The sequence below is a fragment of the Heterocephalus glaber genome, unplaced genomic scaffold (genome assembly GCF_053883595.1).
Source record: "Heterocephalus glaber isolate CG9 unplaced genomic scaffold, H.glaber_assembly_v1.0 deba00001504, whole genome shotgun sequence".
Classification (NCBI taxonomy): Eukaryota; Metazoa; Chordata; class Mammalia; order Rodentia; family Bathyergidae; genus Heterocephalus; species Heterocephalus glaber.
The window spans coordinates 60,967,670-60,980,562 of record NW_028258324.1 but is presented as its reverse complement, the minus strand read 5'-3'; the positions used below and the strand labels follow the sequence as shown (position 1 = coordinate 60,980,562).

At 36.7% G+C, this 12,893-nt stretch overlaps 1 protein-coding gene across 15 annotated transcripts in view; it reads right to left on the bottom strand.

The window, feature by feature from the left end:
- The window catches only part of Acap2 (ArfGAP with coiled-coil, ankyrin repeat and PH domains 2), a 128,500-nt gene that overhangs the window by 80,895 nt on the left and 34,712 nt on the right, over positions 1-12,893 (bottom strand). For all 15 annotated transcript variants that reach the window (XR_015441007.1, XR_015441006.1, XR_015441008.1 and 12 more), the window contains one exon: positions 2,649-2,706. Coding sequence is in view for 8 of the 15 variants with exons in the window: in XM_013072029.3 (XP_012927483.1) it covers positions 2,649-2,706 (58 nt within the window). In the remaining 7 variants the exon portion in view is untranslated. The remainder of the gene's footprint in view (positions 1-2,648; positions 2,707-12,893) is intronic.

Genomic DNA, 12,893 nt, shown 5'->3' with positions numbered 1-12,893 from the left:
TTTTTTTTCCTTTTTGATGCTATTAGGGATTGAACCTAGGGCCTTGGGCATGTTAAGCAAGTGTTCAGCCACTAAGCTACATCCTCCAGGGTTTTTTTTTTCCTTTTAAGACAGGATCACATTATTTTGCCTAGGTTACCCAGGGTGGCCCTGAACTCATGATTCTCCTGCCTCTACCTCCCAAGTAACTAAGATTACCAGAAAGTACTACCAAAATATGCTATCACATCTGGATCAGTAGGGGTTTTTTTGTTTTAGATTTGAGTTTCTTGGTTTTAAGATTCTACCAATGTACCCTGACCACAACCAAATGAGAGAGAGAGAGAGAGAGACAGACTCATAAAAGCAAAACCATCAGCAAAAACACTGTCAGATTCTGTTCATGTACTTTGAATTTTGAGGTCTGCTCACCCCATGTATAGTGAGTGTTTCACTTGATGTAGATGCAGTTGTACATGAATATGTGAGCTATCTTTTATTACACCACTCTGGGATTCTCTAAAAAGGTTTGCCCTTCTGTATACTCTCTCGTAAAACTATGGTAAAATCAAAACTGCATCTTCTGTTGTTTACTTTTCGGTTTTAAAATTTTGCTTCATCAAATACTTGAAAATAAATACAATACCTTAGAAAAAAAAAATAGAACTAAAAAGCCTACATATAATTTGTAAGTAGAAAACAAAGCAAAATATTTGAAAATAATATACTTATCCAAAATTAAAATATTAATTTTTTATAACACTTGTCTTGAAGCTTGCTACTATTCCTCAGAAAGTTGCTTAGTACGCAACCCTCAGCAAGGGTCCTGAGGCCCCTGAGGTACTCAGGAGGGGCACTAAACTAATACAGAAGCACAGAGCTTCTAAACTGCTCCGCATCTTTTAACTCTGTCATTTGAAATAAAGAATATCCCTTGTGTTCTTAGACTTTGAGATCTTTATCTTTAAGGTGGGAATAACAACATTCTTCCTACTTACCTTACAGAATCATTGTAAAAATCAAAAAGATACTGTATACAGTATTACAGGGCTTTAAAAATTAGAGTACAGCCAGATGTGGTGCACACATCTGTAATCCCAGCTGAGGGAGGATTACCAAGAGTTTGAGGCCAGCTAGGCTACATAAGGAGTTCAAGGTCAGCCTGAACTACGTAGTGAGAACTTGTCTCAAAAAGAAAACAAAAAATAATAAATTTTAAAAATTAAAACAGTATATATACATGTATAAATATATATATACACACACACACACAGAGGAGGGAGGGAGGGAGGACATAATACAAACATTACTAAACAAATTTTCTAAATTGTTGGTTTGTTTTATATACGTAACTAATACTACTATATACAGTTTCTATACTATATACACTATATAGAACTGTATTTATTTTGTGATTTCAAACATTTGAGAATATCCTCAGAACATTTAGTCTAACAAGCATTATATCCTTGCTACTCAAAGTGCAGTCCATAGCTAACACTATAAGTCAGCTGGAATCTGGTTAGAAACACAGAATCTCAGGTACCCCTGATCTACAAAATCAGAATCTGTATTTTCACAAAATATGATCCTTTTGTGACTCCTATGCACAGTAAGCTTTGAGAAGCACTGCTTTACAAAGCAGTATCATTTACAATAATAATTATATAAACAGGGCAGGGCATGGTGGCACATACCTGTAATCCCAGCACTAAGGAGGCTGAGGCAGGAGGATCACCATGAGTTCAAGGCCAGCTGGGGCTACACAGTGAGTTCAAGACCAGCTTGAACTACGTATGGAGACCCTCTCTCTCTCAAAAAAAAATTTTTATAAATAGGAAATTATTTCCAGAAAAAAATATTTTAAATATATGCATGTGACTTATTTCCAGAAATTTAAAATGATTTTTCATTAAACAATAGTTACCAAAGAATATCTAAACAAATGGAACAAAAGTCATTTCTTATTCTACGTAATACTTCTGCCTGGTTCTTAGCAGGCAATGCTTCTTTAGATAGATATCCAAAAGTATCAATAATTAATATAAAATGTAGAAATCATGTACATTTACCCCCATATAAAATATGACTATATCAATTACTAAGTTTCTGAGGTTTTTCTGGCATTATCTTAAAAATGGAAGGAATATTTTAAATTTTATTTATATTTAAACCTGGTCACACCTAAATAAACACAAATGGCTAGTCTATGTATATATGACACCCATTAAGCATCAAAAAAGACAGATGCACTCTTTTGGAAGAAGAAGCCCAAAACAAACTTCCTACAATATAAAGACTGTCAGTTTTGAAGTCAGACATGGAAACAAATTCTTTTTTTTTTTTTTCTTTTTTTTAGGAAACAAATTCTTATTCTGCCACTCAGAATACACTTTGACCAAGCAAAAACTACTTAATGCCTCTAACCAAATTAATTTCTTCTTGTGTAAAACTGAGATAATAGCTGGGGATTTAGCTCAGTGGTTCCGGTGCCTGCCTCACAAGCGCAAGGTCCCAAGTTCAATCCCCGGTACCAAAAAAAAAAGAAAGAACACTGAGATAATAGGACCTATCATCATAGAGACATAAGGTAATATAAACTAGTATTGTAGGTACTAATACTTTATAGAAAATAAGAATGTTTTAAAAATTGAAAACTTAAAGTGTACCTTATCAAGTTTTAGTTCCAATTCTGCTACATCTCCTTCTACTTCTTCCAAAGCAGCCCTAAAAAAATTAAATAAAAGTTATTTCATTTGTTTAAATGTATACTTCACTCTTGAAAAGTAACTTTTCACTCTAAGTGAGAAGGTAGATACGTTAGAATGAAGAACAAATGCTTCATAATCGTGGAATACAACAGACAATACAAATATTGTTTTAGGACAATGAGAGAATACATTAGGCTGATTTACTCAAAGAATTAATATCATTCAAATTAATAAGATAATTTATAACATATATTTTTAAAATATAAATAAGAGTTTGTAAGCAAGATGATAAAAAAACACAGAAAGAATAGAATCTAATTTCCAACAAAAAAAATTTTTTTAAAGATGAGCCTTACAAATAATCAAGATTTCTAGACAACAAAGCACACGCAACCAAACAGCAAAACATTACTGACAATCAAAAGAGGATTTTATTTTTAGAAATAGTTCAGAAAGATATTACCTATTTTTAATCATTTTGTTTCCACAAAAACTGAATTTATTAAAATTCAGAATTAAGATTTACTAAATTTTAGACTATTCTCACAAAAATACAATTTCAACGCAGAAAAAGTAGCAAAGGTTAGATTATGCAAACAGCAGAAAATAAATAGTAAACCAGATAGTCTTACTGACCACAAAGAATGATCGAATTACAATATTAGTTAACACTTGATACTACAATACAGGGCAGCATTAAAAAACTGGGAAATTTGTCTCAAGCAAAAAAGCAGCAACTAAAACCTTTCAAAGATAATAAGACTGTGCACTAAGAGTAACGTACAATAATATATAGTTCATCTATTTCAAGTCATTTATGCTCTCTTCTCATTTTTGTGGTGCTTGAGGACAGAATCCAGAGCCTCATGCACCCTGGGCAAGTGTCCTATCCCTGAGCTACATCCTCAATTCTAGGGCATTTTCACGTACCCAGCTGATGAACCAGCAGTTTTACAATGGCTATTTTAAGAAGAAACCAAAATTTGTTTTAAATGGATAGTAGCAGAAAAGCAGTCACCCAAAAAAGCTAGTTGGAATACTGCATAAAATATTTTCAGGCAACAGAGTTAGGGGAAAGACAGCTATGATATAAACTCTACTTCCACAACTACCCATTCACCTCTGTGTAACCTTTCCATAATTACCTTACTGGCTTGTGATTCTACTTCTCTGTCTGGTGACATTGATTTTTTAAGGCCTGTAAATCTCCAAAGTAAGAAAATAACTACAAAGTAAGAAAGTAACTACAAAGTACTGAATTCAGTAAAGAGATGACATTATAAAATGAGATAATCCAGCATATGGCTCCATAAAATGGGAGGTGGCACACCACAACATAGAAGCAGAAACACTTCACTCCTAACAGTTGGCCACTGTCTTCAGGAGTGATTTTCAAATGACACTGTTCCCTAGAAAACATTTCCCCTTCACTTTATACCTCACTTCCTTCACCTACTCATCATTTAAACTTATTTCACTTGTGAAAGCAAATATGTATATACAAAGATACTCACTATAATAATCTAGAAACCTAGATGCCTTACAATAGGAACAATATAAATAAATGATGCATCCATCCCATTATGAAGGAAGCAGGTTTTTGTTGTTGCTGTTGTTTTGTTTTGTTTTTTGAGACAGGGTCTGGCTATGTAGTTCAGGCTGGCCTCAAACTCATGGTGATCCTCGTGCCACAACCTCCTGAGTGCCTGGAGTACAGGTGTGTGCTACCACACCAGGCAGGAAGCAAGGTTTTAAGTGAGACTGATCTGTATTTAACGATATGAAAATATGTAAATGATAGATTATTACATAGGGAAAAAGTAAGTTACAAAATTATATCCAGTGGAAGTCCAACTTTGTGCTGGTCTATGTGTTTAGACACACATAGGAAAATAACTGGAAGCATATTTATCAATCTATCTATCAACCTGGAAAATAGGAACTGAAGATTAGAAACTGTAAGTGAGGATTTGGCTTTTTTTTTTTCTTTTTTTGAGATAGAGACTCACTATGGAGTCCAGGCTGGCCTTGAACACTTGAACCTCCTGCTTCAACCTCCCAAGTGCCAGCATGACAGGCAAGCACCACCACACCTAGGTAAGGATTTGCATGCACTTTTTACTAATACTTCTAGGTCGTTTCACTGTTTTTAACAACTACTCATTTTTAAGTAATTTTTAATGTTAATAAAGAGGGGAAAGGCAGAAGTTCAAACACTGCCTCCTTGAGAAGTGGCTCCCTGTGGAGCCCTCCTCATCCACCAGGCCACCTCGCCCACCCCCGCCGTCGGCCCCCAGCACCTGAGCACAGCTCTGCTGCATCCACACACAGCCTGAGTGCCACAGCAGAGCAAACACTCAAATGTTTGCTGAGTCAAGGAAGAAACTCATCAAGTCCTAAGTTTTCACATACTTTTTCATTTATATTTTTAACCTTTATCTTGACTCAATCTTCCATTTCTTTCAAGCAAATTGGTCAAAATGAACGGTTTAAGATTTAATTTAATCACTGGCTTCTACTAAACATATGGCTTGACAGAAACTTTATTGACATTCTTCAACATTATTCCATCACGTAATTCTAATTTACTTTTGTGAAGCAACAGTTTTTAAGAAAAGTGTGAGCTTATGCACTAGAAAATAGTCGCTTTTTATTTGTCATTTAAAAACAAAGCCCCCTGGGCCAGGGATTTAGCTCAGTGGTTTCGCCACCTGCTACGCAAGTGCAAAGACCCAAGTTCGATCCCCGGTACCAAAAAAAATTTTTTTAATTTAAAAAAAAATAAAAATAAAAACAAACCCCTGGCCAGGGATTTAGCTCAGTGGTTCCCGCACCTGCCTCACAAGCGCAAGTTCCCGAGTTCAATCCCCAGTACAAAATAAATAAATAAATAAATAAATAAAAATTTAAAAAAATAAATAAAAAGCCCTCTGTTATTATACATTCAAAGAATCTGAAAGTTTATCTTGAAGGCCCTTCTATTATAGACAGCTAAGTTAGGCAGAAGTATTACAGGTAGTCAGACAGCGGTAGGCCCTCGAGAGAGTCAGCACAGAAGGTAAAAAGCCATGTTAACTGTGGCTGGAGGAGCATCTGTTGAAAGCCAGGCCTCAAGATAAAGACAAAATGACCAGGCCTACCTGCCTCCCTAAGGGAAAAGCAATATACTATAATGGGTATCACCTGGTCCAATAAAGTCTAGATAGACATCAGTCACCCAGGTGAGTGACCAGGACCTCTTTTATTTCTTCTTAAAAAGGTCTTTGTTCACGTACACTCACTACATGACCTGTTTCTCTATTGGGGCAATACTACCTAAGCACCTATACTTGTAATCTTATTGGCTGATCATACTTTTAACCCATATTGTACCCACCTCGTGATTTTGTTCTATAAAACTTCCTTTGAGAAGTGGGCTCGTTGGCAACCCACTTTTGGGTCCCCTTGGACAAAAAGATCCCCTTTTGGGGTCCTTCTGTCTCTCAGGAGCTCTCTCTCTCTCTCTCAATAAAATATTTCCTCCTCTTAACCTCCATTGTTCCTTAATAATCATTCTTCTATTTTGGGGAACACAAACTCGGCATATCTGACATCCAGCAGGTTGGAAGTAACATTTATTTCCCCTGTTATCACTTCAATTCAACATTATGCCTTCTCTTTTTCAAAAAAAAATGTTATGGGGATTTAGCTCAGTGGTTCCGCCACCTGCCTTGCCAGCACAAGGACCCGAGTTCGATCCCTGGTACCAAAAAAATAAATAAAATAAAATTTTAAAATGTTATGGATCATCTAGGTTGTATGTGAAAACTTATAGCAACAGGCCAGCAGCTGTCTAAAGCAGCCTGGTTCATTGATAAATATTTCTTAGTATAATGAGAAAAGCACCAAGGAAAGAGCATGGTTTCAGTTCAAATTCTGCTCCATCACACCCTTATTTAGACCTAAAATATCTAAGACTTTTCATGTGTAAAATGATAGAAAAATACCCACTTCAAAGAGCTGTAAAAGCCAGTACCGTGGTTTGTCCTGTAACCCCTGCTACATGAGCCCAGTGAGCCCAGCCTGAACGACACAGTAAAACCCTCTCAAAATGCAGATGAAATGAGGGACGGCCCTAACATCAACCACAGTATTGACAAGAATGCCAGCAACTTGGCTCTCTCCTTTGTCTCACCCAGGACTAGGAGATGAGTTTTGACTCCCTCTTTCTTCTATTCATTTATGTTATGGGACCTTTCAGGAACACATGCTTAATAAAATTAATAAATAATCAACATGTCTTTCAAATATTGGAGGACAGATATTATTCCTCTGTAATTCTCCCAAATATTCGTTAAGTATATAATTTTATAAAAGCACAAGGTATTAAAGAGGCCAAACATAATTACAGGTCTTATCCTCTCTACCTAAAATTGTAATATTACAAAACTTCAGGTTATATACTATTATGTTTTGTGTCTAGATGTCCCCTCATGTGGCCTCATGTGGTCTTAGGTGGGGCTTTTTCAGGAGTGGCTGGATCTAGAGTGTGTGCCCCTGGAATTTATTCATGGTGCAGTGCTAGGCTCAAGGGCACTAGGATTAAGGGTGTGAGTGCTACCCTCCCTAAGCAGTCTGGATAAAATTAAAGGAGCAGAAAGAGGCTGCTAAGGTCCCTTGTTTATTTTGGTGTCTTCTGTGGTGCAATGAACTATTTTTCCTCTGCAACACCCTTCTGCCCTGTGCCACCCCTGCCTTGCAGCCAGCCAACTATGGACTCAAACCTCTACAAACTGTAAGCCAAATAAACCTTTCATCCCTTAACTTGTGAGTATTGGGTATTCTGTCTTAGCAGGAGAGAAAAGTAACTAAGACATACATGCACTAACAATGAAAGATACATGATGAGCAGCAAAATAAGCAAAACAAAAAAGCAACTAATATATACGTGTGTGTGTGTGTGTGTGTGTGCGCGTGTATTAGTTTAACATACATATATAGGGGAGGGGAGAAGAGGGGAGGGGGCACTCAGCAAACCATAGCCCAACAGGACAGTCTGCTTTTACATACATAGCCTGTGTGCTAAAAAAGATTTTACTTTGGGGGGGTGGGGGGGCAGGGATCGAACTCAGGACCGTGCACTTTGTGAGGCAGGTGCAGTGCCACTGAGTTAAATCCCTGGGCCAAGATTTTATATCTTTAAATGGCTGGGGGTTGGGGGAAAAAAAAATCAAAAGAAACAATATTTCATGACATTTACAAATTACATTAAGTTCAAATTCTGGTGTCTATAAGTAAAGTTTTAGAGATAAGTTTATTCACTTTCATATTGTCTATGACAGCTTTCACACTATAATGACAGAGCTAAGAACTTGAGACTTTATGGCCTACAAAGCCTAAAATACTTCCTACTATGTGGCCAATTACAAAAAAAAAAATTTCCCATATCAAATACAATAACACAAATGAAAATTTCTTCTCATACATGACATATATAAGAAAATAAATTTTAGGACTCACTTCTAGCTATCTCTACCCTAAGAAGCTGAATAAGCTCAGAATTCTGAGAAATAGGCACTTTACTTTTTAATAACATACCCATTCTTTTATCTCTTCATACAGCATAGTTTCACAGTTTTTCATGACCAACTCAGAAAATAGTTACCTCAAAACATAAAACTAGAAAAGAATCCAGCAGCAAGTGTTAACCTTGAGCCATTTCTATTCCACAGAGATCACTTAAGCTGCGACTTAAATAAAATTCTATGAGAAGCACAAAAATAGAATTCACCCTATAGATAACTGCATATCCTTGCTGTATCAATAAACTGTGAAATTACTATTTTTTAAAAATACAAAGAATTAAAGAGTATGTGTAAAATGAGCGTTACATCTTCTTTATAAAAGAAAAATATTTTCGGCTGGGGATTTAACTCAGTGGTTCAGGTGCCTGCCTCACAACCACAAGGTCCAGAGTTCGATCCCCAGTACAAAAAAAAAAACCAAAAAAAAAAAACGAAAAGAAAAAAGAAAAATATTTTTGAAAAGGAAATGTGATAAGGAATAATTTTTCACATTCATTTAAGAGAGAACAACAACAGAAATCCTTCACCTCAACTTTAGCAACATCCTTATAATGAAAGTAATACCTTAAAACTAGGTCACATGGTGATGCAACAACAGGATATTCAAGATCATTAACAAGCACATGAATATCAAATTAAAGATGGATTTGAGGCTCTAAGTAATAACTACCTCCTAAAGAATTATCAAACAGATAAAATAACATTCAATAAATATTCAAAATATAATGGGCAGGGCTGGGGTTTTAAGCTCAGCAGTATTGCATGAGCTATTTCACCTCCAGCATAAGCAAGGCTTTGGATTCAATCTCTAGCATCACACACACACACACACACACACACACACACACACACACACACACACACACAGAGGACTTTCTCTCATTTGTATTCCTTGTTTTATATAATAGATGCATCCTAAAATGTGTATATCTATAGAATAACCATTCAGATGCTCAGAAGAACTGCCTTTGTGTGTCCATCAAGGAAATTAACACCCCTAACCAACTTCCTTTTTCAGCTCAACAGCCTTCCTCACCTTGGGCAATGCTGGAATAATCTTTGTGGGAAAAAAAACCAATAATTACTTGAAGGATAGCCCACGGACCTACAATCACCTGTGATTCATTAGGTAGCAATAAATGAATAGTGACAGAAAGCCCCCACACCAAGAAATAGCTCCTTTGGGATTCTGACCAAAAGGCACTCAACATGCATCCTGGCTAGTTTTGTGTATTGTTTCTTTTGTTTACTGTACTGGGGATTAAACATAGGGCCTTCTTACTGGGCTACATCTCCAGCCCTTTTTTTGTTTTTTATTTTGAGACAGGGTCTCACTAAGTCACTAAATTGCCCAGGCTGGGCTCAAACTTGGCGATCCTCCTTCCTCAACCTCCCAGAGTGCTGGAATTAAAAGGTATGTGCAATCACACCCCACTTCAGCACCTAGTTTTTAAACTTCTTGAATTATTTTGTAATATGAATGGCCACTACTCATTTTATTCAATGAAGCCTGGATCTGTTATACTGGATCTCTGTGACACCTTTACGATAAAAGACAGTGAAATAGAGTTTTAAAGGTTTTTAAATGTAGGTTTGAATCTCTACTCTTACTAGCTATATAATGATAAACAAATGTTTTGTATCATCTGTATCAAAATACAGATAACAGTCTCTCCCACAGTGACCCTGACAGATTTTTAAATACACGTTAAAAACTTTAGCCCCCCAGTGTCTAATACTCAGCAAATAATCAGTGTCACCTATCATTATTTATAGTGATAAAGAAATACACACTAGAGTCTTCTAAATTTTTCATAACTTCAATACAGGCCAGACGATGATATAATATGATAAAATATTATTTGGAAATCCATTTGATCTCCAGAATTATCAAGATAAGAGTTCTGGACAGACACTGTGGTATAATCCCAGCCCTCTGGGAGGTTGAGGCAGAAGGACTGCAAGTTGGTGCCCAACCTAGGCGATGTAGTGACTTAGTGAAATCCTATCTCAAAATTAAAAAAAAAAAAAAGCTGGGGATGTAGCTCAGTGCAAAGGCCTTGGATTCAATCCCCAGTACTGGGATTTTAAAAAAAAACAAGGTAGAGTTTTGTCCAGTTCCTGTAAGGGCCACAAACAAAAGACCAGCACAAAGGAAAGTTAAGATTCTGAAATAATATTATTACATAACAATACTGAACTAACTTTTTTAAAGTCTCGCTTTTTTTTCCAGCAGTCTCAAGGAATGGAAATGAAAGGTCTTTCTTCTCCAAATACTATCTTAGAAATGTTTCAATGGTTCCTATTTGCTCTGATTGGCCTACTAAGCAAAGCTGGTAAGATCCATGAGAAATTCAATCCTAAAATGGGAAAAAATATAGTGGGGAAAAAAACAGAAATGGGTACCCAAATTGTAGTCTATTGACTCATATGAATCCCTACTGAATTATTTAATCTCCCCAATCTCTCATCCATAAAAGATGATGAACACAATGCAACATCTTTAAGGTCACTTCTTTTCTTCCAAGGCAAGAGTTCCTTCAGGCCTTGATTGTGCATTCAACAGAGTTAGAAAAAAAGAAAAAGAAAACAAAACAAAAACAACTTGTAGGTCATGAAAACCTTCATCAAATTTTATATAAACAATCTCATCTCTCTCAAAAAGTCTCCTTTGGGTACTCTGTAAATGGTAATGGATATGAGTACAGATGAAAATAGTGAGTGGTGATTTTTTAAGTCAACACTGTAGAGAAAAATAAAAAAGCTATGCCTGAGGATGGGCTCAGTGGTTCAGCACTTATTTAACATGCATGATGTCCTAGGTTCAATTCTCACACACTCACATAGAAAGTTCTATTTATCACCCTCACTTGTATCTTCCTTGCTCTCCATCATTTCTTTTTTACAGATTGTAAATATTATCCTATCATTCCCCAGAGAGAAAAGAATTTTCTTAAAAGGGGAATGGGGGGAAAGCTAAACATGAATCTTTTAAGCCAGGTGTAGTAGTGCACACAAGTGACCCCAGCTACTGGAGAGCCTGAGGCAGGAGGATCGCAACTTCGAGGCTAGCCTGGACAACTTGGTGCAACCCTATCTCATAATAAAAAACAAAAAGGGCTGGTAGAGTGCTTGCCTAGCACATCCAAGGCCCTTGATTCAATACCCAGGAAGACACACACACTCACACACTCACACACATAAACTCACACACAAAACATAATGCTTTTCCCCCTCTTTAGTCTTCCCCTGTCAATACAAAGTAGCCAAAGTAAGGCCATGGATGACTGTAATCAAAAGTACAACCAAACCATAGCACAAAGGTTAACATACAAGCAGTATGGTGCAGGTATAAATACTGCATGCTCAAATCTTTACTCAAACTTATCTATAAATCCCAGCTCATGATTAAATGTAAAACAGCGAAGTCATCCTTCTGCACAGAGAAGGTGGGGGTAGAAAGAGACAGACGCCATATAGGAGCTTCTGTTCCTAGGCCTCCAGCTTCTCATCTCATTAAGTACATGAACTCAGTAATCACTTCCAGCATTTCCTCTGCACAGTAGATAGCAGTTGTGCACAAAGCCATTTTTAACATGTGCAGTGGTAAATATTCATTACTATAGGAAACTGGGCTACAGAATCTAGTAACATTTCATTTTGATCAGATATGAAATTATCCCATATTTTTTCTCACACACTCAAAAAAAAACTTTCACTATTTCAGAAAGCTATTTCCATTTCTTGCTCCTCTTCTGACAGCCTGCATTTCTCTGGCTGGCATATTCAAGCAGGTGAGGCAGCACCATAAATACTTACAGTAGGTGCTAACATCATTCTGCTGTGTCATAAAAAGGGTGACAGAAGAGACACCCCATTTGTTATGCTGCCATCAAGAAGCCTACAGTGAGGAATGACTGGTTAACAGTCCCAGAATTCCAGTTTTCATGGAAGGAGGTATAAAACTAGAATGAAGGCTCCGGTTCATTTAACAAAGGGCAAGGTCATTTCAATAAGAAGAAAAAAAAGGTTGAGAAGAACACTACACACAGACTACACAATGCTGCCTTCAACTGGGCCCAAAAAATAAAAACTGAAGATCTTTCTGTCTTAAAATAATTTCCATTAACTTTCCACAGTCATTCCATCCCCAAGAATTATCACCAATGTAGGTTTTGACATGACAGAAAAATTAGAAAGTGATACCAATGTTAAAAGGTTAAAATCAAGCAGTTAAACTTCACTGTTTATCTGATTAGTGAAATGTCATTACCAGGGCACTGTAACCATCATGGTTTGTAAAACAGGGAGAGGGGATTTGCATATGGGAAGAACACTGTGGCTTATAATACTGTCAGGATGACCAAGTATTTTAAAGATGGGACAATCAACAGATTCCCAATGAGAGAAAAAAGCAAAATGGCAGGTATATCTAAGGCCGGGCTAAGACAAAATAATCAAACATCATAATCAGAGAGCTGCTATATTCTTGCTATCATGGCAGGACCTAGAAAAGCTACTTGAAGTACTGGACACCCTGCAAATCTCAGGGTAAGTAACCACAAGCTCAGCCTGTCAGGGTTCTCTCCATGGCAGATCAGAGGCTGCTCAACAATCACATATATAACTTTCCCAGGCC